Raw genomic sequence first — 26,347 nt, 5'->3', positions numbered from 1 at the left:
TTAATGTGGGGCACAGCACAGAAAGACTGCAGAGGTCAATTGTGCCTCTAACTTGTTTCCTTTTGCCATGGAGTTTTGGTCTCACACTTGTGGGAGCCTTGTATCAGATCCACTAGATGGTGCAATCCATCTTCTCCATCAAATGCATTTGAAGTTCTTACATTTGAGTAGTGAATTTTTAAAGAGGAAGAAGTCAAATTTAATGCCAGTCAAGGAAAGGTTTAGTAATGGAAGAACGAGGCACAACACAGAATGCAGGGGTTCTGGAAAGATTCAGGCTTGAAACTCATGTATGTTAGCAGCCAACATCTCCCTGCTCAAGAGAAGTGTGATTTCACCCAATTTCAGAGTATATAAATGAGGTTCAACAAAATTTCCATGACATAAAAAAATTTAATAAGAAGAGCATGCTTTAAATTATTTAAGTAACATCAGCAGGGAAGTAATAAGACCAGTAGGGGGTTAGCAGATTTACTGACCAATAAGAATGTCATTCAGCAGTGTGGTAAAATTCAAAATATCCTAAAATTTGTCTTAAATACTTCAGAACTAAAAGTAGTACCCACTAAAACCAGAATCCCACAGCTACATTCTGATATCTCCCTTCTTACCCATAACCTTGACCTACAGCTGGTTAGCTTCTCACTTCTGATCCTAATTCCTAGTCTTGGTAAGGGATTAAATTAAGACACAGAAAATACTACTCCCAGGTAAGGAGGTGATCTCAGTGCCACACTGCAGCCTTAATCTCGATCACAAGCAAATTTTATTTCAGCCCTCATCAAGTTTCCAAATGTCTGAGATCCGTCAAATCATTGAGGAAGATGCTCCACTGCTTATTATTTTCTTGGTAAGTGACTACCTAGAACAAAGAATTGTGTGCACTGCCAAGAAAGTCCTAGACTAAAAAGCAGTGTATGATGTTTCACTGGCCCCTTTGAAAATGGAACAGGTGCAGTGCTTTCTGCTTGGCACTTAGTAAGAACCAGTAGACTTTCAAAAAATAATTTGTCAGCCCTCTCCTCACACTTTTGGTGGGTTTTTTTCTCTCAATAGTTCTTACTTTTTTTCCTCAGACAAGGTGTTCTTCTTACAGGGCAATGAAGACTGTTAATTGACATGTTTTACAACAGTTGGAAATGCACTTTCCTGCAGCCTAACAAAAAAATCCTGAGTAATTCACCAACATCACTGAGAATGGACACTCATGGACAATCCGTAAAAGTCAAAAACTCATTTGGTTTTTTCTTCAAAGCACCATAAATCACACCCTATTACATTAGAAAAGTGATTCCAAACTCCATTTCTTCTCCACTTCATGAAAATAACTCTACCAACTGTGATAAGGAAGCAAAAAACAATACTATCTTTGACAAAATTAGCATAATATTTCTTGACTGGATGAAAAAAAAAATCACTTGGAATAAAACAAAAAACCCTCAAACACACATCTGCTATGATAAAATGTTGCCTAAGAGGTGACAGCTTTTTGATGATGCATCAACTTAGTGCAACAAAAATATTTTGGCTCTTCATTTCGCTTAAGGATTTTAAGCATTTTCAGAAATACCTTTATCTTGCTCAATAATCTACACAGTGTAAATAGAAAGTATGAAAAGATGGGAAGTTTACCTAGAAACTTACTCATTTATATGGAAGTCACTGCTGACAGTACCTTTAATAATATGTTTACAGAGAGATCATCCACAAAGCTTTTGCCCGTTATCATTTCACGTCACGCTTGCAGGCACCACTGACCTTATGGAGAGCTGGAGCCATTACTGGTACCAAAAATCCATTGTAAATGTAATTTACAAGCTGGTTACGTATCAAGGGATGTGCCACCTAACAGGGTGAGGAAGAGAAAGACAGAACAATTACAGTGACATTTGAGGCAAGATGGGACACAGACTACCATTTACCACCACCAAACCACTTTCCTTTTTAATAAAACATGTTCATTTGTTCTACTCACCAGCATTTGCTATAAATCAGGTAGTTGAAGATTTTTACTTTTTCAGAGAAATACACAAACTATGTTTAATTACTGTAAGCCTGCCAAATTCAGAGAACTGGGCTTTTCAGCCTCCCTGCATGCTGGCAAAGATGAACTCATGGAAACAAAAATATGTGTATCTATGCATCAAAGGAAAAATTGAGATTCTACAGTGAGCTCCTGCAACCTTGTCAGGGTCACTTGAAGGTGGATTTGACAATGTTAATCTGTCCTCTTCCTGGAAGAAAAAGCAGAAGAGCTGCTTTCCTGTGGCTCAACAGTAGGTAAACTAAAGCATGCTCTAGCTATGAGGTAAGGGCATACTGCTCACATGGCCTTCTCCCAACCACTGTAAACCAAACAGAAATGTAAACATAACCTACATTACTCATTCAGTAGATTGGTTAAGGTCTCTAAAAAGTGAACTGTTAGTTGAAGCCAAAATCTGTTTACACTGAAGAATTAATTTTGTTTTCACAAAGAAAACATATTATCAATTCATGTATTTAAAAAGAAATTTGATAAAAAAAAAAAAAAAAAAGATTCCATTTAGAAGCATTCCAAGTTAATACATTCTGTTTGAATTTGACAAATGGTGCAGCCTACATGTGGCCACAAAATACATTCTCCCACTTTAAATTTGTCCCAGACTTCCTTTAATTTGTAACTCTTTAGAAAGAAGAAAAAAGTGCTGCCTTTCCTATGCTGTGATCCAGAGTGAAAGTAGTAAATGTCAAGAGGTCTTGGTTTCACTGTCCCTTTTTAATCTCTGGCCAACATTTTTGGGTCAACACAGAAATAGCCACACCATGGAAAACCACCCAATGCACAGAGCTAAAATTCCTGCAGTAACTGAGTTTTCAGCTCAGCTGAAGACTAAAAAGACACAATCAAACAGCAGTCAGAAGCTGTTCTTTCTCTATGTCAGCTCAAGATCCTTAACTATTTTGAGCTTATTTAAAAAGTTTTAAAAATCATATGCTCTTCTTTAATTTGTCTGCAGCAACTTTTGCATCAATTTCTTTAAAAAGGTACCAGATATGACCTCCTGCAGATGTAGAATCCGCAGAAAAATGACCCTTAAGACACCAAAACGAGTATTGTCTCCATCATGTTTAAACATACATCTTAAAAGTCTTGTATATTGCATTTAAACAATGACAGCTACTATTAGTTTCACTTGTTCACTGCTTTAAGTCAGTTGCTTTACTGTACTTTGCACACATCTGACTAAAGCAAATCTTTTATTTAGCAGTAAATGTGACTAAATTTTCAATCCTATTCAGCACTTTCTTCAAGGAACACAGAAATCCACAGCTTCTGAAGAATTTTTATTATGTTTTAATAAAATACTAGGCAAAAGTTTTGTAGGGTTTCCTAGCCTTAAAAACCAGCATAAAAAGAAAAAAAATCTCATTTTATATTTAGAAAAAAAAAAAAAAAAGTAGTAAGGGATCAAAGTAGAAAAAAATTGTATCAGGAACCATTATGAACAAGAGTGGATTCAAAACAGATGAATCTAAAATTAATTTATAGGCTGATACCTAAATTCTGCTTGGAAAGCTTTCTTTATGCAGTACTTCCCAACAGGCAAACCAGATTGTTTTCTATACAAGAGCTTAGGCAAACACAGAATGTTTTTCGGTGCTTAAGTACATAAAAAGGCTACATTTTCCCACATGTAAAGGCATTCAATTTACTTTTTCCTAAAAACAGAGGTATTAAAATAAAATACAGGTTGTCTTTTTTTTTATAAACAGAAAATCCTCCCAGTTACATAACAAAATATCAAGCCAACACAAATTTACTGCTTTCATTTGAAACATTTGTCACCTAAAAAAAAAAAAAAAATCGTATTAATTCATTCCTACAGTCAGGACAAAGAGCACAAAGTACTCAATTTTATAAGAAACTTACATCAGTAAAACTTAAAACTCCATGGCATTGATAGAAGTAAACAAATTTGGCAGAATATATAAAAAACTACTACTTCAAAAGGACAGGCCAAGTGCTTCATTACCTGTATCACAGCATTGCAAAATTCAAGTGAATTCATAAATTGTACAAGGGCTGGTGACAAGAGCCAGTCATCCTTCAGCAGACAGTGCCACTCTTCTCCTTTTTCTTCCAGCTTTGTAGGCAGAGAGGAATAGAGGCCACTTAGTCCTGTTGCAAGCACCTTTATTTAAAAAACAGAAGGGAAATAAGTTGACTTTCCAACTGCCCATCTGCTTGCATAGCAATGCCACAAATTGTTTCTCTTGACAGTTTTAGCAACATAAGAGAGTGTTGAGATGATTTAACTTCCTTCTGAAAGTTCTGTGACAGAAAGAGGTGAATATTTTAAAGAGGACTCCATATAATATCCTTCTACCAAGAGCTGATATTTGGGGAAAGTAATGGGGAAAAGCAGGTTGTCTGATTTTATATTTTTTTTAATCCAAAGTTGTAATTGCCTTTCAAATACCAAAAAAAACATTTTACACTTTGCTGCAGTCTCTCCCAGAAGATACCATCACTGTCATATATCTACACCTTTTCTTTCTTTGCTGGTTTAAATGTTACTGTTTAAACATACATATATAAAGGGATTTTACTAGGAAAGAGACATTATAAATGGAGAGGGAAAGTGCCCCATCAACAAAAATGAGGGCTCACACAGACAACAGATATATGTTGACTTTCATTCCTTGGTATTTGAACTCAGCATCCACTTAGAAAAAAGAAAAAAAAAAGTAACTAATTTTGTATTCTCCTTCCTTTTTATGTGGAAAGGATAAGGGAACAGATAAAAAACCCCGAAATAAGTTGCTGCATAGACATTGTTTCCAGTGACAGCAAGGCTTACAGATGATTTATGTAGAATATATCTCTGAAGCACGAGATTGTAATTTTAGTTCAAACTTTAGAAGTGTAGTTCCAAAAAGGTTTTTTAATTTTTACAGAATATATTTAGAATATTGGTAGTTTCAGACCACGTTTTTTAATAATTAAAGTTATCTGAAGCTGGGAATTGCCTAAATATTATTTACAGCTCTCATCCTTCTGACATGATTTTTTACAATTTTAGAATAATTCTTAGAATGATTCTCATAATAATGGATTCATTAACACTCAGCATGATGAAAATCTTTCTAGTTTTCATTTAGACTCTTCTAAGAATTTTTCCTCTTTCTACAAAGCGCTACTTTGACATCTACAGGGCAGGACAGTCAAAGCTCAGATGAAACACAAATGTTTTATCTATTAGAAAACAAACAGTTGACAACCTGCAGGTCAAAGATCAAGAGTTCATGAAAGGGGATTCAGCTTTTGATCATGTGCAAGTGTAACCAATTACAGCTACTAATCCATGCAGTCAGACAAAGGCTGTCTTTCTGAATGCTTCCCATTCCTAAATCACATAATTCTGAAGGTGGATTTATTCTGGTGTACATAATTAAACCAAATATTGAGGTGGGTGGGGGCAGGAGGGTGGGTGAATACTGTGGAAAATTAATTGCTGTAGCACACTGTTCTAAATCTATATACACCTACAAAAACAGTTATAAAAATAAAAATGCTGGAGATATAGTAGAAAAATAAGAAATGAGCAAAGTTTATTTGTACAATCACATTCTTATGTGTGAATCTTTTTTTGCTTTTTCTCTATCACAGCAGAAGAGCAAAAATTCAAGAAGACCTTAGTAGGACTATGGAACTACATATACATGACCACCACACACATCTACACTCACAAACCCAGGCTTCTGATGGCTCTAGGAAGGAAAAAACTTCTGAAGAGAACTTGAGTTCCCTCTGTGTTGCAACCTGCTAGCTAATGCATACTTGCTTTCCCATTGACTGCTTAGAATGTTATTTCTTTTCATAAATGCTCACCCTGTCAGTAAGCAATCTGACTTTCAGAGCTGTGTACTATCCATGTTTCTTCTTCATATGGAAATTTAGTCCTTAAGCACAAGAACCCAACCCCAAGCAAAATATACCACTCCTCAATAACAGAAACAATGAACTCAGTCAATGACCTGAAGTGAAGAACTCATCAGTTTGTCTGACTTACTGAAATAAGAAGTGACACATGTGGCTGCTAAAACCTCTAAAGTTTAAAAAGTGCTTATATTTGCTATGAATGACAGCACTAGTGGCTCTTTGTGAAATTATGTATCTAAAGCACTGAAGAGAGATTTGCCATTGGAAATAATTTCATCTCTTTAGGTAAAGAACTTTTGAAAATTTTCATAGAAGTGTAGGATATAAAGAGGACTGCCATTTTAAATTACTAATAGAATTGTTCACATTCTATTAACAGGTATAGAAAATATCGACTACATCATGGTGTTTTAATCAGTAAAATGATAAACATTCATTTAAAAAAAAAAGAAAGGGAAAGAAATTTGAGTTCACAACCTCAAAGGGCAAGGTTTCTTTTTGTTTGGTTTTGTGGGGGTTTTTTTGTTTTGGTTTTGGTTTTTACTCAGAGCAGTATCATTTTATTCTCCACCCAATATTTGTCAAGACAACTCTGCATGCTCATCTGCTTTTACACAAACAGTTTCTTTCTCACCATTTAGTCATGAGCCTCTCTGCATGCCAGTCTCCTTGATTTCTCTCTTTTCTCTTGACTCACAGAAGACATTGACTGGCTATGTGATTCACAACCTCACACACTGTATGATTAAAATGTGTTATTAATACAGAATCAGTTGCTCCCTGGCCCATTCCTTCCCTTTTATAATTCCCTTTACTCCCACATGCACAGCCTTTCTACCTCTGTGCAACCTCACCTTTTCAAGGTGCCATACCTCCTCCTGCTTTAATACTTGCTTTCCTAAGCTGTGAGGTATTTACAAATAAAATATTTTATGAAGGGACTTGGTGCTCAAAATTCTTTAGAAACATTGTTTTCTTATTATAATGCTGAATGGACAAAACCTGCAACCAGATTCAGAAAACTTTCAGGTAGAAACTGATAAAAATATGGCTCTGTAAAATAAGAAAACATTACATAATAGTTTGTCTGTGTATTCTGTGTTACAAACATTGTAAGTGATGCATCTTATTGCAGCTTTGCCTTCTTCCCTCTTCAGAGTTTACACACAGTTTTGAATATCATGGACAATCCAGTTTTAAAAAGCTGCTAACCAAAGTGAGCTCAAAAACACCATCAAGCAAGGCTTCAGGTTCACTCTGGCACAGACCTGCCACTGATTTGCTTATATGAGGCAGCAGAGACCATGGGCAGGCCCCATCCCAGGGTATGAATATAATCTGCACTGAGGCCTGGTTAAGGCAAACCCAGGTGTTACCAACCAACTCAGCCCCAGAACCAGAGACAACATCAACACAGCCCCTCCCAAATGCCACTCCTATCAGCACAGCACTGTGCTTGCTGTGCAGAGCAGCTGAGGGCACATCTGCACTGACCTGATTTATATCCAGCAATGACATACCCAGTCTTCCACCAGAACAACCTCTGTTCCTTCAGCTCATCATGCTCAAATTCAAAAAAAGGTTTTGTTATAGTGAGCCACTTCTGTGTCATTGCAGTAAAGTTTTATTATAGGCTTAGGCCAGCCTCATTACTGTTCAGAAAAAGTCTGATTTTAGCACATTTAGCCAGGACAGCTTCCTAATTAGAATGATTGTCAATCATGGCTCCCTGCTGTTCAAAGGTTAATATAGCTGGCTTTTATCTTCAGTGTAAAAAGGCAGCTTTTTTTTTTTTTTAATTAATTGGAAGATGTAATTATGGAAGGTATAGCATGGATCCAATAATGTTCTCTGTCACAGGAACAGTTTGAGAAGCAAGTTCATAGTCTTTAGCAGCATCTATTAAACAAGGTCAGCTGGAGACTCACAGCATGAGAAATTTTTATGCAATATTTACAACTGACACAGGAAAGCATTTAGAAGTTTTGTTTTAGAATTTGTAGGCCTCCTCCAGCCTGCAATCCTGGCTCTGCCCCACTGCTCAAAGGACAGGAATCTTGGAGTAATTGGAAACTATGGATAGAGCAGCTGTCATGCACTAGTGGTCTCTGCTTTAAAAAATCTCTGCTTGAATAGCTACATAAGGCTCCCCTCCACTACATTTTTTCTGGCACTTACTAAACTGAAACATAAGCCACTTGAAGAACACAGAATTGGTCAACAAAACTGGCACACAAGACCAACTTTTCTACAGTATGATATTTGGTTTTGAACCCATTCACTGTAGATCTCAAACTGATTTTTTGTGGTAAGGCATGAAGGTGTTGTTAAATCCTTTCTGCTTTAGCTTTATAACTAAAGGCAGTTTTGTTCATAGGGCAGCTTTGTTTGTTAAATTAGATTATTTACTTGTTTAAGGACAAAGGTTTGCAATTCATGTAGTGAGACTGTTTGCCAGCTCTAACACTGCAGCACTACAACCAAATTTTGTAGAGAGCACAACATAGCAAGATGGTGGTTTGCCTAAGACAGCCATAGAAACATCCAATTCTGTGACAGAGCAAGCCTCCCTTTTACCTTGCAAAAATAGTAAATTTCTATAATAACAACACTATTTTCACTTATTTTTTTGAAGGGCTAGAGTGAAATTATAGTGTGGCAAGCACAGCCCACTGAAGTCACCATCACCACTAGAAATAGCCTCAGAACACCCTGCTCCCACTTCTCACTCCTTCCACTTCCAGAATCTCACAGGGGCCTCACAGTGAGACAGAAAAGATTTCCCTCAGACCAAGTCCTGCTATAATCTCCATCAGTTTCCCAATTCAATTCACTGTGCCATGGCAAAAACTGTTGTGCTGTCCCAAAAGCACATGACACTTGGAAACAAGAAGCAAGACTGCATTTGGTAGAAGGGCTGGCTTACACAGCATAACAACCTGTGAAATAGCTGTTAGCAGAAACAAATGTGTTATAACACATCTTTATCAAAAAAAAAAAAAAAAAAAAAAAGAAAATGATGAGAAGAATACAGAGGAGAGAGTTTAGCATTGAAGATGAAGCAAAACAAGAACAACTTACTGGGCAGAAATAGGTGTTTTCTGCTATGTGGTTTGCAACAACGCTGTTTTCTGCAGACAGGGACATAATGAAAAGCAGTGCATCCCGGGCCTGTTGGCCCACTGTTCCTTCCCGATGGATGAAGGGAATCAGAAGGGAAAATATGAGGAAATTGGCAGCTCCTTGGTCTTCGCTGGTGTGGAAAAACAGTTCTAAAATTGAGGGATCTTTGGCTATTATAGAGCAGAGCTGGTTCAAAAGGACAACCAGCTCTGTTTCCACTGTTGGAGTAGTTGTTCCTGAGCAGGAACTCAGCAACATCATCAAAGGCTTCAAAATGGGCTTGTGGTGCAGCATGGGCTGATGGGACTGGGTCACAAGCATTTCATACATTTTGAGTTGCTCAATTTTTGTCTCATCGGTGAACTCCCGCCGTAGGCTCCAAAGGAAAAGCTTCTCCATGATGTTTTCTGAGACCACAAACTCCAAAATAGGCCCCATTGAAGCATCCTTTACTTGCTCCTCAATTAATAAGAAAAGCATGTGCTCTACATAATTCTGTACAGTGCTGGCCTCATCAGGTGAGATAGCCCCATACTTGGCCTGAGTGTTTTTCAAAGGATCATGTTTTTCTAAGATTTTCAGAACCTATGGAGAAAAAAAAGGCAGATCAGTTTTATCTGAATGCATTTTTAACAACATGTACTTCCTCCTGTTAGGAAAAAAGCCATAAAAAACTCTTAGCACAAAAAGAGCAAACTCTTTTTATATCTTTTTTTTTTTTTTTTTTTTTTTTTAACATTTTAAATTTAACAGTTTCCTATTTGGCATCTACAAGGCCAAAATGGAATTCTTTTGTTGAAGTTTTTAAATAAGCACCTAAATTTGTCACTTGTCCTACTGCTGAAAACTTGGGTGTTGTCTTAAGCATGGGTAAACTAGTTTCTCTTAGCCTTCAGAAACTGAGTTTCAATGTTTGAAATAAGTTTTTTGGTCACAGAGGGATGAAATCAAAGGGCCTGCTCTTCAGCCAGAATAACTATGCTCAGGAGTATCAATACCAGGAGATAATTTTAGAAGTAGGAGTGGTAGAAGCCCACAGAACTGATCTTTCCTTGCCACAGCTTACATGATACCAAATAGCCACCAATGCCCATGTACTCTTGCAACATTCAATACAGATTTAAGATTAACAGTTGTCACCCCATGCCCCTGGATTAGATTCTCTTCTGCATGCAGTGAATAATGGTCACTGTCTGTGAAACAATCACAGCCTTCAAAGACAAAAAGTCTTCAGCCTTTTTGTGGAGGGTAATTGCCACAAAATCACAAAGGAGCAGCAGCCTGCTCCCCTGACAGCATTACTGGAGTTGAGTAAGAGAGGGTCACTCTTGAACCAGGGCTTCTCCATCCGTGGAAATGCTTCAGAAACACCACCATTTGTCTGGCTTGCTTCTCAAGATAGCCATAAACAGCAGCAGCACACAAACCAATTTTACATAAATCATTAGTTATTCATGTTACTGCAGCAAATGAGACCTTGCGTTATGCTGCTCAGCAAAACATCTTTGCCTAAAAGCAATAATAATCCTGATGACATAAAAACCATTTTAAGAATATTCTGAAGTGCATAATCTACATCTATTGATAATAAACAACACTGCATGCAGCTTTGCACCCCTGGGCCTAATATCCTTTAGGAAAGACAGGCAGGCCCTACCCAGCACAAGGAAAAGAAGCACAGAAATTTGCAACAGGTTACAAGTCCCAGAGAATCCCTAGGAAAGCCAGTAAGAAGATCTAGGCCTTGGGTAAGATTACCATGTCCTACCACTTCTCATTTAGATGCAAATGTGGAGTTCAAAGTGTGATTAGTAAAGCAAAAAATTGAAAGGTCAATTACCCTTCTGTTTTAAAAATGTTTCTGTGTCATCTACTACATTCTAGATGAAAGGCACTTCTTCCTGAGTAATTCAGGATTATCCCCAAAGAAAGAATGAAGCAAATTCCTATTAAGGCAGCCTACTTCAAATCAATAAAACTAATTAACATTACCTGTGCCCAGTGTGTTCTAAACACTATCATGCATGTTTCTGGGTCAACGCCCTGCAGGCTCGGAGCCTGCCGACTTTTGCTGATGCTGGTTCCAGAGGACATCATAAATTTTCCAGAGGTCAAGGCAACTAAGCCATGCTGGATTTCTTTTTCAAATCCTGTAGATAGCTACAGATGTTCAAGCATCATGATGAGATCGATAATGTGTTTTGAGCTTTGGTAGCCAAAGAACTCTGTTTAAAAAAGCAAAAACAAAACGCATATATAATTAGGCACATTGAATGATAGTGTACAGCAAAAAAGAACATACTTAAAGAGAATACTAAAATCTTTTTACTTTTAGTTCAATTTGAGGAAATATATATTTTTAAGCATGTTATATGGGAATTTCTTCTCACCCTTTTCCTCATTATAATGGTTTCTAATGGTCAAACTTTTGAGATCAGTGGCTGAATTAAGGTGCTAGTGAAATAAGTAAGCATAACAAAATCTCCCACAGTAAACATTTAATGCGTGTCACTACATTTTCAGGTTTTTATCAGGACATTTTTGCCTTCTGAATATGCATCTCCTCAGAGTTGCTTGAGGCTGGATGTGGCACTCAGTGCCATGGTCTGGTAACCATGGTAGTAGGGGATTAAGGGTTGGACTTCATGATCCCAGAGGTCCCTTCCAACCTGGCTGATTCTATGATTCTATGATAGTAAAGTTGTATAGGCTATACACAGGTAAAAAAAAGTAAAGGTTATTTCTATTTTAAAAAAAATTCCATTAATAGATGTCATTACAAATACATAAAAGTTTTCTGTCAGAAAGCATACCATGAACAGTTGAAAACATCTGTAGAACAAACCGTCCATGTTGAAGGATGCATGTGTATCAACACCAAAGTAATCAAAATCAAATGACATAAATGATAAAATCTTCATCTATCCAAAATCAATTAAATTGAAATTTCATATTAAAGGGCTATGAGAATAAAACCAAACACTGAAGCATTCTTTTCATCCCTTATTTAATACCCTAGATATGAGTATGAAAGTAGTTGAACACCTGCAGGGGAAAGTTAAAATGAAACAAAGATGGGTATCTTCCAGATATTTGAGAGGCTTAAGAGAACATATTATTCCCTCAGGCCCCAGTATTTAAGTGACAGTTCCCTTTTTTTTTCTCCCTCCACCAGCTTTGCACTTTTATTCTCCTTTCTGAAAACCAACTAGGCTTTTAATTTAATCCCGTTTTGGGCTACAAAACAAACCAACCAACCAAACTGGAAAAAAAAAGAAAAAAAAAAAAAAGGGGGGGAAAAAATATCCCCAAACAGAAACACTCCAACTCAAACACACTCTCCACACCCAGTCCTCACCCAAATCTCCACAACAGCAACATACAAAGAGTTTAGGACAAATGCATTTGAAGTTCCTAGAGCTCATGTGAATCACAGCAGTTCTTTATTTTCATTAGCAGCTGCATTTTAACATGTTCTCCTTTTCTTCAGCCATGATTAGGGCTCCTGGACATTCACTGACTTAGTGAATTAAATTAGGAAATTTGTGTAGCATAAATCACCAGAGCCCATAGGGCAATTCTTTGACCATATGCTTAGTTACTTATCTGCAAGTAACTTAAAAGCTAAAAATCTCTTCTCTACAGTGGACATCCATGCTCATTGCACGCGTGCTCTATTTTTATTCTTAAAACTGTTAGCCCAGGAAGACACAAAGTAACAAAGTAACAGCAAATTTTCAAAAGTAACAGCAATTTTTTTCTGTTTTTAAAATGTCCAAAATATAGATGCTACAACCTTTAAGATTTCTGATGCAAATAAAGAGTAAAATATGGTTATATATTACCCCCCCATATATATATATATATATATTAATATATACAGGGCGTATGTGTGTATATATACAGATACCTTACATATATATATATACACACATATATGTATATTCATATATTCAAGATTTAACAGCACTCAGCTGCATGGCCAGGGTCTCACCCTCCATCCTTGCTTCTTACAGCACATAAGATGCATTCCCCATGTGTTTTGTAAACACTCACATGCAATATAATTAAAACAATCTAGTCCATCCTTTGTGTAGATAAAACATTCCATGTGAACAGAAGCCAACATAAACCCTGTAGGGTTTATTTGTTTGGGTATCAGTACTTCCTGAACCAAGCTGGCACTCCACACAAGCTACTCCCAGATGAACCACCTGGAACCAGATGCACTGGAGAGCATTGAGCAAAACCAGCAAAACTTAGCTTGAGAGAGTCAATCAATACTGGAAACAGAAGTAATCCCTTATAAAATATTACTTCACCACACTTCTCACCCGTCTATCTCTTCAGTGCTCACACTGACCTTACACTTTGAAGCACCCTCCTTCCCAACAGTTCAGTTCATATGCTCCCATATTTGAAGGCATCTATCTACCAGTATACTGCTCCTTCAAAACCAGTCCTGTAAAAATGAATAGTACTATGTCTACATTACTCATGTTCTTATACAGGGAAAAAAGTAAAAATTAATAATAATAATAATGAGATCAAAGCAGCAGGTGGATTTGATAATTCAACTTCAGGGACCTCAGATCTGTTTATCATTACTGACTTAAGCAGGTACTACCATTTGTTAAATACCCAGCAGGTTCCAGTGACTTTTGCTTGCAGCACTAGGAGCTCAACATATTTACTAAAAACACTGAGCAACCAAGATGCATGCTTAGAGACCATTTAGAAAAAGCCTGCTCTCAGTAGTTTGCCTAAGACCATACCAAATAATCTGAAAGAATATTTAACTGACCTTCAGATCACGTCCTTTTCCTGCCAGTTCCCTCTCTGCCAGCCCTCTCCTTCAAACAGGAATCTTTCAATTTCTGTAAAGTTCAGCAAACTCCTGCAGGCAAAAGAGTCCTTCACTGCACAGCACTGATTTACCCTTTGAGCAGATCTGTCCTGTGCATGAAGTGAAACAAGCAGCCCTGGAAAGCCTAATGTAATCATGTAATTAAAGATGGTATCATAAGGTGCAGCAAAAGAACTCAATTAACAAAGCAGAGGCAAGCTCAGTTCCGGAATTTACAGGTTGCTTGACTTCACAACTTAGCACTTGTTTCGATGTAGACTTTGCATGTTATTTAAGAATTTAAAGAAAAGAAATTGATTTTACACATCTAAATATCACATGACTCATTCCAGCAGCAGTACAGCAGTATGATACCAAGAGTAGAACAGGAGACTTTAAATCAACCTCTACTATTTAACTAGTAAATAGGAAAGATTATGGCCTTCTTGAAGAAAAGAAGGACGATTAAATTAAAAAAAAATTTAAAAATGGTGATGTAACCCTTGAGATGCATGCAAAGGTCTGTACCACACACAAGCAATCCAAAATTATTTAATCTGTTACCCTCTCTTCTCCTTGATTGTGTTCTAAATCTCTATCCTCTCCAGCCTTTACAATTTTCTTTCCTACCCCAGACTCAGACCCCACTGCACAAACCTCAAGAGAGTGCTCATTCCCTCCTTATCAGGCCCTTCTTTAAACAACTACTCCTTTCTTGTAGCTCTTTAAATACACTTTTTTTGTGGGGTGTTGAAGTTCCATACTGGTGCTTTGGTGGTTACTCATAAAATATTGCCTTACTTTTACATACCTATGAGAAGGCCTGAAGTGAACAGAAATATTTCATCTCTCACAACACATTGAAAACACAGCAAGACATCAAGAGATCCAGTGACAGAGGCACTCTGTGTGCAACAGGAAAACTCAAGTTTCCACAAAAGTGCTACTTAGTTTTGGGTATTTATGTAAGAATTTCTGACTACCACTACATTACTGAATACTCAAGTCCTGTCTCTGTTAACTGCTTACTGCCTAAGCAGATGACTGATACAGTCTGCACTTGCAGTACAGACATCTTTTCCTACACAAGGATATCCTAAGTCTAGCCACCATTTATAAAGCACAGATACAGCCTCTGTACAAGAGGGCTCCAAGCCAAGCTGGTGTGTCCCCTCATCTCCTGCATGAAGCCCCCCAAAGTCTTATTAATCCAATATATTGAAGAGCTTCCTGCCATTTCCAAATCCTAATTTGTGCACACTCAAATTACAGCACTGGGAGTTCTCAGACACACGGGACATTAACAACTGATAGCAACTTGATTCAAATCAGATCTTTTTCAGAGTTAAGATGACACTAGATCAGAGCAGCAATGGCTTTCAGTGTTGCCAACTCAAAGAAATATCTACCAACCATAGGAAAACATTTAGGAAGGTTCCCCTGAGCCACCTGGTCCAATTACTGTATTTGTTACACACACAACTACTACCCCACTGCTTGAAAAAGATCCTTGCGAGTATGAGGCTGACAAACACCATAAAACAAAATTCATCTCCAGCATTTATAAGTTCTAACTAAAAACTGCACCTAACATTATATTGCACATACATACAATCACAAGATTAAAGCCACTAGAGCCATACATCCCTAATAACAAAGAACTACAAAAAAGATCATTCATCCATTGGTGACACACAATAACATCTTAGTAAAGTTCAATCAATCATTCTGAGTGTTCCCTCCTGCTGCACAAAGTCATCATAAACAAACTGTTCAAAGCATCAGATGAAGAACAGAAATATCAAGTTTAAATTACTAGCTGAAAACAACTTGCCTGCAGCAATCACCAAGTTGAGTAGACCTAAGCTCAGCTGCACCCAGCCCAGCTATCAGATCAGAAATCCAAGTGTATTGAGAGAACAGACATTTTTCTCACAGCTGCAAATACTGTGGCTTTTTAATAATCTCTAATTTAAAAGTAACAAGGCAGCAACAAGCAGACTGCAATGTGCAATAATGTTTCTAAGATCAGATCAGTTCCCTTAAGGAAGTAAACACTTCCAGTTTGGAAAGCATCTTGGGATTCTGGGATTTCCTTAGTTATACAAAACACTAATAGATTGTGTAGACTTCAAAGGCTTCAGATGCTGTTACAGTGTTTCAAAAAGCATACAAAGCTTTTGACAATTTAAGCGGCCACAGAGTAGAACCCCAAAACAGCATAATTATTTGAGAAAGGAAAGTAATTGAACTGGAAGAAAACCTATATGTATCAATCTAAAGTTAGTATACACTAGTTACAGAAGTAGCAGAAAGAATATATTAATTATATTTGTGGTAAGCAGATTTTGTTACTGGCTTAGTAGGTTTTCTTGATTGTTTCTCAAAGCCAAATGTGCCGCAATAACTGCAACATGACATTATTCCTTGTCAAGTCCAATTAAACAGGACAAATAACCTGGAACATATTGAGTCCAAAGGTGAAAAAATAAACTCATTTATAAAACACCAGTTCATGGAGGAATGGATAGAAGTGAACTTAGGGGCCACCAAGAATACAAGTAACAGTATATTTTAATCAGTTTGTGGTTAAAAATTTTACAGTAATTTAGCCTTTCCTCTTCTAAATCCTTATCAAGGTATTATTCCATCATTTGCTAGTCGAGACAAGCACAAATACCCCTCTCCCATGGTCTACTCAAAATCCTTCCAGAAGCCACAGCTGAGTTTAGTGCTTTGACCCTGCTACACAGCAAGAAAACCTTCTTAGCAAGTAAATCCTTCCATGATTCAACCATATCCTATCCATCACTCATTTAACCCTATTACAAGGTGCTTAGAGACATAATTTAGTGGTGGACTTGGCAGTGTTAGGTTAACAGTTGGACTCTTAGGCTGGAAAAGACCTTTAAGATCAAAGTGACTCTGATTCTAAGGCCAACTCCACTCACACACACATTCCTTCCAGAGCTATTTCAAATGCCTGTACTGACAACACTTTAGACTCTAACCCCTCCTCTGCTACATGAGGTACCTGCCCCTACCACCAGGGGTTTGTATTTAACAACTCAGTGTGCAACAAGAAATATCAGCATATACATCACACATATGAGAAAACAAGGTTCAAAGAGACAAGCAACTCCCTCCCCTAATGTTTTTCTGTATTCTCTGTATCCTCTCTGTGTAACAAAGCTCTACAGAAGCTTTTGAAGTCAGGCAACTGATTTGCACCTACATACACTTTGTTGCTTTCACATTAAATACCTTTCCGTGTGGACTTGGTTAGTTGGTTGTATTTTTTTTCCTGCAAATCTGGTAAAGTGTTGCATATACAAGCATGCTAATAAGCACCTGCCTCTCCTTCAGCAGCAGCAAAATAATAGTCACATAATTACATATATAGAAATGTATGTATGTATGTATGTATTACCAAGTTTGTGCAGTTTCTGGTAAGAGAATGACAATGGAGGAGGAGAGCAAAACACTTTAGCACAACTCAGCCCATTCTGAGGTTTTTTTAAAGAAGCAGTGGTCTACAACTGCACTGTGCAGCTTTAGATCAGTGACAAGATTGAGACCCAGTCATGGGACTTACTAAGGATATCTGCTTCAAAAGTCTGTAAATCAACTTTTTTTTTCACAGATGATTACAGGGCTGAACTCCCCAATCAACAGAAGTACTTATTTTACTGCAAAGTACACTGGAAGAACAGTCTAGCAAAGATTCCCTTGTGAAGTCCACTCCCAATGGAGTATTTCTTTTCAAAGGTTTGACTTCTGAATTTACAAAGTAGCACAGGAACTTGCAGGACTGCAGCTTTCAAGGTAATGCAGAACATACAGACAAAAGATGCAGTGCTTAATGCAGTCAGGAACACACAAAATATACTACAACACATTGCAATTTAATTATCACAGTTGTCTTTGGTTGAAATGCTGAGATGCTGAGTTCTCCAACAGTTCTCAAGCACAACTCTACCTCTGTTATCAGATCCTGTGTGCTTCTGTCAGTCCAGGAACACAGAGAAATGGTAAGAAGTGATGGCAGTACAAGGCAGCCTGTATCCATTTTTATGGATCAGTGTGACTTAAGGGGCTTGAAATTAGACAGCTTCAAAGAAGCACAGTGAAATTATATGGTCTTATGCACAGCCATGGAATCACATCACTGAAGTCACTGATAAGCAGATGAGGGAGGGTAGGAGAAAAATGAATGGCAAATTTTACCATGTCTCAACTTAGTTCCAGCTTAGAAGGGACCTTGTTGAAGGTTTGGGATTTTTTTGATTGAAAAGAAAGCTTTCTGCATATATTTTTCAACTTTTCTTTAGGGACTATGATCAGGGATAGGATTTAAATTTTATTAACAGTGTTTCAAAGGAAGACATCAATCCTTTCAAAGGAAAGTATTCGTAGTGCTTGTGCCAAGTTTTGCTACCAAAAAAAAAAAAAAGCCTATTGAAGAGCAGTCAAATCCCTACCCTTGATGATCCTATACATTCACCAACAGAATGCAGAGGAATTAGAGCTTGCTCACTGGAGAGCAGTACATCTGTGGTAAGCAACTGAAAAATGTCAGTGGTTAAAAGTCACTACATCAGAGGATCCTTTTTTTGGTTAACTATAACTCACCTTCAGAAGTTCTACTGGCAAGAAGGCTGCAGCAAATTACTGGAGGTATGGTATAAACTACATGAATAATTATCCTCCTTCTTCATTTTTCTTTCAAGTTTCAATGCTGCAGTCCACCAACTGTCTTCTTCTTCATCTACCTCAAGTAGGCATTTCACATTTAGTCAGCTTTCTTCAATCTATCTCTTCTACCCAATACCTGCAAAGATACTAACCCTTCTATGTGTGGCTGGGAGAAGGTATGTTTTACACTGATAAAGCTATCTGCTTAAAAGCAGACCAGAGAATAAGTCACCACAAATTATAAAGCAATGTAGTTAATCAAAGTATCATTCTGTTCTCATCAAGCACAGTTTAATCCAACCTGCTCACATGGAAGTAAGAATGTCTTGTGACTTGTCCCCACAGACACTGCCTAACAAGATCTATCTCATGAGAGAAACTACACACAGTGTGCTTTATAATGAGACAAAAATCTTACTGTCCTATCTACACTCAACCAGCAGCAGTTCAAAACCACAATTCATCTTCTCAGATTTTCAGGGTGCAACACTACTCACAAGTTTATTACAGTTCAGAACAGCTCAGAGAAATACTTGGGGTACCATCAGTCTCTTTATGTGATCCACATAATCCAATGGCATTATATGTTTGGGGACCCAGGTTACAGCCTGAAATAAATACATGGTTTTCAGACACTTGAGGGGGCATTCCCTGCACACTCAGTACAACAACCATGACAGGCAAGAGACCCACCTGACAGTTCCAGCTCAGCAGTGCTGCAATGGCATAAATGTGCAATGCGATCAGCTCACAGGAGGCCACAAGCTGAACCAAATACCAAGCCCTCAGAGATTTCTTATGCATGGAGTCAGCCAAAATGAAACAGAGAAGCCAGTTAGGTATTATGGTCCAAAACATATTGATGGGTTAGGCTAAAATTATACACAGTGGGTCTAGGAAGGTACAGAGCTAACCAGCAAAGATGATTCAGCAAGACATATCACCAAATCTAGAGAAATGGCAGTGACTGCTCAAGAAAACAATAATTAAACAAAGGAGAATACTTGGCAGAGACCTTGACCTCCTCAAGGCCAGCTCTATTTACCTGGTACACCACAAGGCATGTTCATCTACCACATGTATTTGCACATAGTCAATTTCACTAGATCTCAGGAGCATACAATCACTGAAGTTACTCTTGAAAAAGTCCCAGGAGGAATGAAGCACACATTCATATCCCTAGGTCATAAATCTGAAGCTAGGGAGGGGAAAAGAATGTTGCAATTCTACTTGTATGACTTGTTTCTTTAAAAGAGGGAGAAGGAATACAATAAAACTATTCCTCTGTTGTATTTGATCACCTCACATTTGGCCGACCACCAAAAGGCAACAAGTCCCTAACCATTAGTGGTTCAAAACACAGATTATATTGGCTAAAATCTTATGAATAAAATAGTAACTAGGGCTCTTAAAATCAGATTGAAACCTCTCTATTCTTAGTAAAACTCAGGCACACTTGAGGTATCTTGTCTGCTGCAAAAGGGATATTAAAGTCTCAAAATAAACTGAAAAAAATTTTAAAAAGCAGCTCAGAAAAGTTCATTTCTACCTATACACTGAAGAAAGCAGATGTCAAACTGAAATAAGTTGCTGGTTGATCCCCAAATCACCACCAAAATTTGTCACCCCAGAAGGGCATGTTTCCATGGAAAAACAAGTCACTGAAGTTTGGTGTTCCACTGTGATTACCAGTAAAACAAAACTTTGTGCAAAACATTGTACTGGGAATATGCTTTCATACAAAGTTTCAAAGAGAAAGAGAACACCACCAAAGGGCACAGCACATCTCACTCAATGAAAACAACTTTCAGTTCCTTGATTTCTCAGGATTGAAAAATCTGCTATGTCTACGTTAGACATTTTACTTTGTCATGATCAGAGTGAATGACTGGGAAAAAACAGTTGTTGCCCACCTCTCCACTTGTATTGAGAACTTGTGCAGTGTTTATTCCAGAATTTATCACTAACTGGGAATGTGAGGGAGCAACACATCAGAAAGCAGACATTTAAACAAACCTACTTTATATTCTTGTTATGTTAGTGGAAGAAAGCCACTCAAAGTGGCCCATGCGATCTGCAACATCCGTTTTGGTTTCCAAGATAATTCTGACATCTGTGTGACATGCAAATTTAGCCCCAACATGCTCATAATTTAGGAAAACCACATGCATCTTAAAGTTGTAATGCTGAAGTGAATTTTAATTTTGGTTTTTTTTCTTTTGAGAAAGATAAAACAGTATCTATAGCTAGGAGTATAAAATCATTTCAGAATATTATTGTGCTGGCTATCTAGAAAACCTTCCTGACAGGAAGATGAATGAGATCAGCAAACCAGTAGAAGACTCCACAGTCTGAAGATTTAAAACTATTTTTGGAACACTAGGACAGAGAATAGGAAATACTACCTTTCCAAGAGAAAGTTAGTTTAGAAAAAGGTAATCAATATACCTGTAATTATTATACATAGAATACAGAAAACAAGATTAAACTAGATATTTTATGGCTACATAAATAATATGCAACACAATTGTTCAAGTGATTTGTATAACATGCCAAACTACTCATTATAATAAGAGTAAGAAGCTCAAGAATAATGTTCTCACGTCTACAAAGTGACATTAAAAAAGACTTGTATGCTTTCAGCACTAATCCACAATAAAATGCAAATATACACATATTCTAAACATTCCACGTTTCCTGATGAAGCCATAAGCATATTTTTTAAATTTCCAAACTCTCAGACAATTCTGAGGGTTTAAAATATAGTTCAAACACTAGAATTAGTAGGAAAACACCTCTAAGATTATCTGGATTGCTTGATCAGTAAACAGACTACTGACAAGCTTCCCCGGAGGATTATCACCAAGTTGTCACTGAGAAAAGAACATCCACTTTGCAGATAGAATTCTTCTCTTTTGACCATATGCACATGGTACTCCTTCACCTGTCTCTTTCAAATTAAAAACTCCTGGAAAAGCATGGAAATATGCCACAAAATCAAAACTGTTAGATATGGAAAGGATATTATATAGTTGTCAAGATAATACTTACTATAGAAGCATATTTATCTCTCCTTTCAAGGTCTTCATTCACAATCCAAAGTCACTTTTTTTTTTTTCCTGGAAACACAATGATTTTATAACTTGATATAAATTTAGGTAGTTATATGTCACACAATAAAGCCCTCTCATATTTCTCAATATCTTCATTATAGCACATGGACTACTATAACTGACTACATTACTTGAATCTGTCACTTACATTTCTGTACATCATTAACTGAAACTCCTAATTTTAGAAAGAATTAGCACCCCAAGATAATTATCCACCAAGTCAACATTACTTTTTACCCTCAAGTGACAACCTGTTAATGACATGAACTAATGAACAAAGGGAATGAGCAAAACATATCCTTATATACTTTCAGGACAAGTCTTTCACTACAGAAGCCCATCACAAATTACTTCTCAGACCTAGCTAATTTAATGAGCTACTAAAACCTGAAAGGTCATTTTCATATCTCATCCTATGTATCACCTGACATAAGGCAGGGTGTTGTGATAAAATATCCTGTTTAGTGGACTGACACTTTTGAATGCAAATGTACTTTTGTGGTCTTTTTTTCTTTCTGTTAAAAAATAAAAAGAACAGAACAGATTTCTGTGTGAACCAACAACACTGCTTACATCAGACTTGCAGTTTAGCTTGGAGAAAGCTCTAGAAGCTAGTAATCTCCTTTAGTTCTAAATCATGTTCATTTCAGGTCTCATAACACAAGTCTACTCTACTATGAAAATATGTTTACACTCTTCCAGTGCCTGGTCTGCAACTGGAAACTATATGACATTACATCTTCCATTCTAACTTGTCCTGATTAAGACATATGAATGCACTGGCAAAAAAGAAACATATATAGTCTATGCAACATCACTTGTCCCAGACATGCTGTCAGCATTAAAAAAAAAAAAAAAAAAGGCTAAATAATCAAGGGAAAAATAAGTTAAAATTATTCACATAATCTGACACTTTCATAACAACTCTGTTATGAGCAACTCAGCCTTGTCTTTGAACCTTTGGGAAAGCATCAAAATAAATACAGGTGTCTTTCTAGTCCAGGAAGTAATGAAGATAAACTTGCAGCTCTTATGCCTTGAAGGGTAGAAGAGGGTAAATAGCCCTTTCTGAATTGCAAAGGAAGACTATGCAACTTATAAAGGGAGTGTTCTGGAAAACACAGAACCTGTCAAATTTTGTGGGAGGACAATGTCTACAAAAAGGTGGGGCAAATATCAGAAGCTAGTAAAATAAAAATTGCCTATTTGAACTTTTTAACACTTTGAATGATGAGTACTGAAAGCCTAGTACAGAAGACAGGTGGATATCAGCACTACAAGGAATACTTCACAGTCAAGATAACCAAAAGTCAAACCACAACCTCTCCCATCTAATTTTGTAACACCTAAGAGCACTTCTACAGATGTGGGAAAGTAAAGGTTCCACCCATCAATACATTGTTTTTATTCCTGCCTGCACACCTCCAAAAGTGGAGAGTGTCTGTGTATGTCTGGGAGGCTCTCAGAGCTGCAGAAGCTACAGGACACCAATACTTCTTTTTCTTTTTACTTTATTTTTTTTTTCCAAGTAGTTGGTGTATACACTCGTATCTCCTGTGCCTGAAATGCAGCACCTCTGACATTTTACCATTTCCCCTCATCCCAAATTTTTCAATTCAGCTTTACTGTTTCTTGAAATTTGGCCATAGGTGTGCTATCCCAAATTGCAAACTGAGCCTTAAGCAAAGCCCCATCCAACCCTGCTCACAGAGCTCCAAAGGAGGAGCACAAACTGCAGATGGGACCACTCTGCAGGGCCATGAAAAAGTTTCTGTGTGTGCACAGGCCCTGAACATTATTTGCCATTTGTAACTGGAGCATGTTTGAAAGTAAAAACTCAGACTTCATTTTGGAGGACATGGCTCTTGACACTGAATTACAAACTCCTTATATTTTTCCAGCCTCTCATTTAAAAGGGAAACTAGGCTATGAGAATTAGAAATTATTTGTCAAATCTATTTGTTTTGATATATCACTTATGAAATACTTCAGTACTTTCAAAACTATTACAAAATCTACTAGTTCTCCCTCTGCTGAAAGAAAACCAGCAGTATTTATATATATTTATATATTGCCATCACATCTACTGCCACCTCTGTACTTTGTTTCATGTTTTTCCATATTTTACTCATAAGTGTATCTCAATTCATGCCACGGACATTCAAATAATAAAGTTCTCCAACACTCTTTTGGAATATGCCATCTCCCTGCTAATCAGCATTCAGATATCCCTGCTGTTCTCAAGTACACTTAGACTCTGAAGGACATTAACCTCCAGTGCTGAGAGTCATGAAATATTTCAGGAGGCCCTTCGTTGACTTTCCATGAAAATTTGCACACAATTAAGTGTCTGTGCTGGAAAACTGACTGAAAATAAAAGGTGTTATTAGTAAGCCAGCACTAAACAAAACATACATGACTCATGACCATGAAGGATGGCAGAAAACCTCTCTTCAAGAGTGCCAGTACCAAAATCACATCTGCCTGCAATTCTGCATTCCACAACAATCAACCTAACTGGAAAGAACCAGTTCCAAAGTTGCTAACTCTTGAAAATTCAAACCCACTAGAATCAAAATATACATATGGGGTTGTGGCAATGCCTCTCCATTCTCTAACTCAGCAGGACTGGAAGCCAAGATCTGTGGTTTTCTTTGACAAAAGAAAAACTAAGTTTTCCCCATGCCAGTTCATCTATCTACAGATTCGAGTAAGATCAACAGTAAGAATAAAACACAGCACTGTGATGAGTGGCTACTGGCATAGCAAATCTACAATAAAAAGCTGCCAGTCTCTCTGGACCTATGATGACTGTAGCTATTTAATAGCTATTGCTATTAAAATACAGTGCTAGAGCAGCTGCCCCATCTCACATCCCTCAGAACAATACAAAGGGTTTTAAGTATCAATTTAACGTGGGATGGCAAGAAAAAAGATTCAGTTTGCATTACTAACAGCCACCTAAACAACAGATTTTCTCATGATAGGCCATTTCAGAGGTATCTGAAGTATTATTTTAATACTGCTCTAGAAAGAGGTGCTGTAAGGGACTGGATGGAGGAACCCCCTCCACCAAACCTTTAGAACCTCAGACTGGTTCACAGGGAGTATTTGCCAAGTCACCTTTACAAATCCTGGTTAGCATTTCCAAAGGGATTGCTGGGAAGGAAGGAGACAGATGAGGGTCTGAATTGTTCCCTTCATCTTGCCTAAAATTATTAAGTAACCACAGGTTTCCCCAGATGTATGCAGCACTAATAGCCACATATTGTGAGGTTTTTTGTGATCTACATAATCAGCGTTGTGATGGTGCAGCCTGAACATCAAAATAGCTGCTTTTGTGCTTTTATTTTATATATATGTATATGTGTAAATATATATTTTTTTTCACACATACTTGTGCTCCAAAATTACCTTTAAGCTGTTAGAGCAATAAAATTGTTATTTTGTTTGTAGAGAAACAGACCCTGAGTCTCATTTCACGTCCATCTGATCAAGGGGTATTTGGACAGTCATCGTTGGATACCCTCAAAGAGCAAATTTCCCTCAAAGGGAAACCCTGGCCTGGGAGAGGGAATCTCCTTTGGCTGTTGTCTGAGTCTGGTCATGGGACGTGATGACAAGTGTAATCACCAAAAAACTCAATTTGAGAACATTAGTGTAAATTTTTCAAAATAAAGAACACATAGAACAAAATCAGTACACGAGTGGAGCTGTGTTGCCTCAGTCACAGAGCCAACCATGGCCAATCACAGTCACAGAATCTTAAACATTTATTGGGAAACCTTCAAAGCTTTAAGGTTTCTAGAGAGAATGAACAAGTGTCTTCAGATTTAAACAAGATTGTACAAGCAACCTGGTGAGAAAAAGTATTAACTGGTCTTTCCAGGAGAATTCCCTCAAATATGTTAAATTGCCTATTACTTGTCAGGATTAGCATGCCAGGGACACAACCATCATCACAGCCACAGTGGTAACTGCCTACATGCAAGAGTTCAAGCCAGAAGACAATGTTCTCCTCCAATTCTCTTTTATTTGAGCCTAAGGCAAATCACTCAGCTCAGTTTCCCCTGTAAGATGAGAACAACAGACATTTTGAGAGCTGTGATTATTATTAGAGCAGCAAGTCATCATTACTCAGTTGACAGGCTGGCTGTTCCGACTGCCCAGAAAACTGTCAGAGGCCCTGCACAACACAGTCAGACAACAGACTTAGACTTATGGCCCCCATCAAAAACTCCTACTTGGCAAAATGCTTTGAAGCCCAGGGCCTTCAAGTATTGGATATTTATCTTAGCTTGATTTTTGTATTTTGACATTATGCAAATTAGGTAAGGCAGAATCAAGACCTTCTAAATTAAGAAAAAAATACATCGAGTGTTTCAGAACACTAGTGGGAGGTTGAATGCAACGTATGGCTATTATTAGAGTCATCTTGCTTCTCAGATCAGAGAATATAATCAGCAGATGATGCAGTTATGATTTGTAAAGTACAGCCTTATTAAAGACTAATGAGATAAATGAGTTAAAATTTACGTTTTGCTCCACCTGATAAGGTTCATTGGCACACTTACTTCCAAGAGCATGGTTTGAATATCAAACCCACTTAGTAATGTCGAGTAGAACTAATTATAATGCTGCCTG

General features: G+C 37.4%; 1 protein-coding gene across 7 annotated transcripts in view; it reads right to left on the bottom strand.

Annotated features, from left to right (window-relative positions):
* The window catches only part of FHIP1A (FHF complex subunit HOOK interacting protein 1A), a 91,716-nt gene that overhangs the window by 27,158 nt on the left and 38,211 nt on the right, over positions 1 to 26,347 (bottom strand). For 5 of the 7 annotated variants that reach the window (XM_071742942.1, XM_071742935.1, XM_071742936.1 and 2 more), the window contains 4 exons: positions 11,042 to 11,274; positions 9,008 to 9,634; positions 4,017 to 4,175; positions 1,759 to 1,845 (listed from right to left, as the gene is read on the bottom strand). In XM_071742942.1, coding sequence (XP_071599043.1) covers positions 1,759 to 1,845; positions 4,017 to 4,175; positions 9,008 to 9,634; positions 11,042 to 11,146 — 978 coding nt within the window. In that variant the 5' untranslated portion in view covers positions 11,147 to 11,274. Of the gene's footprint in view, positions 1 to 1,758; positions 1,846 to 4,016; positions 4,176 to 9,007; positions 9,635 to 11,041; positions 11,275 to 11,862; positions 12,095 to 13,383; positions 13,497 to 21,641; positions 21,710 to 26,347 lie in introns of those variants that run through there. The other 2 variants (XM_071742939.1, XM_071742941.1) reach the window with 2 other exon arrangements.

This window comes from Heliangelus exortis, chromosome 4 (assembly GCF_036169615.1).
Source record: "Heliangelus exortis chromosome 4, bHelExo1.hap1, whole genome shotgun sequence".
In the NCBI taxonomy this organism is placed as follows: domain Eukaryota; kingdom Metazoa; phylum Chordata; class Aves; order Apodiformes; family Trochilidae; genus Heliangelus; species Heliangelus exortis.
The sequence above is the reverse complement of the archived record's forward strand: the minus strand, read 5'-3'. Positions and strand labels throughout refer to the sequence as shown.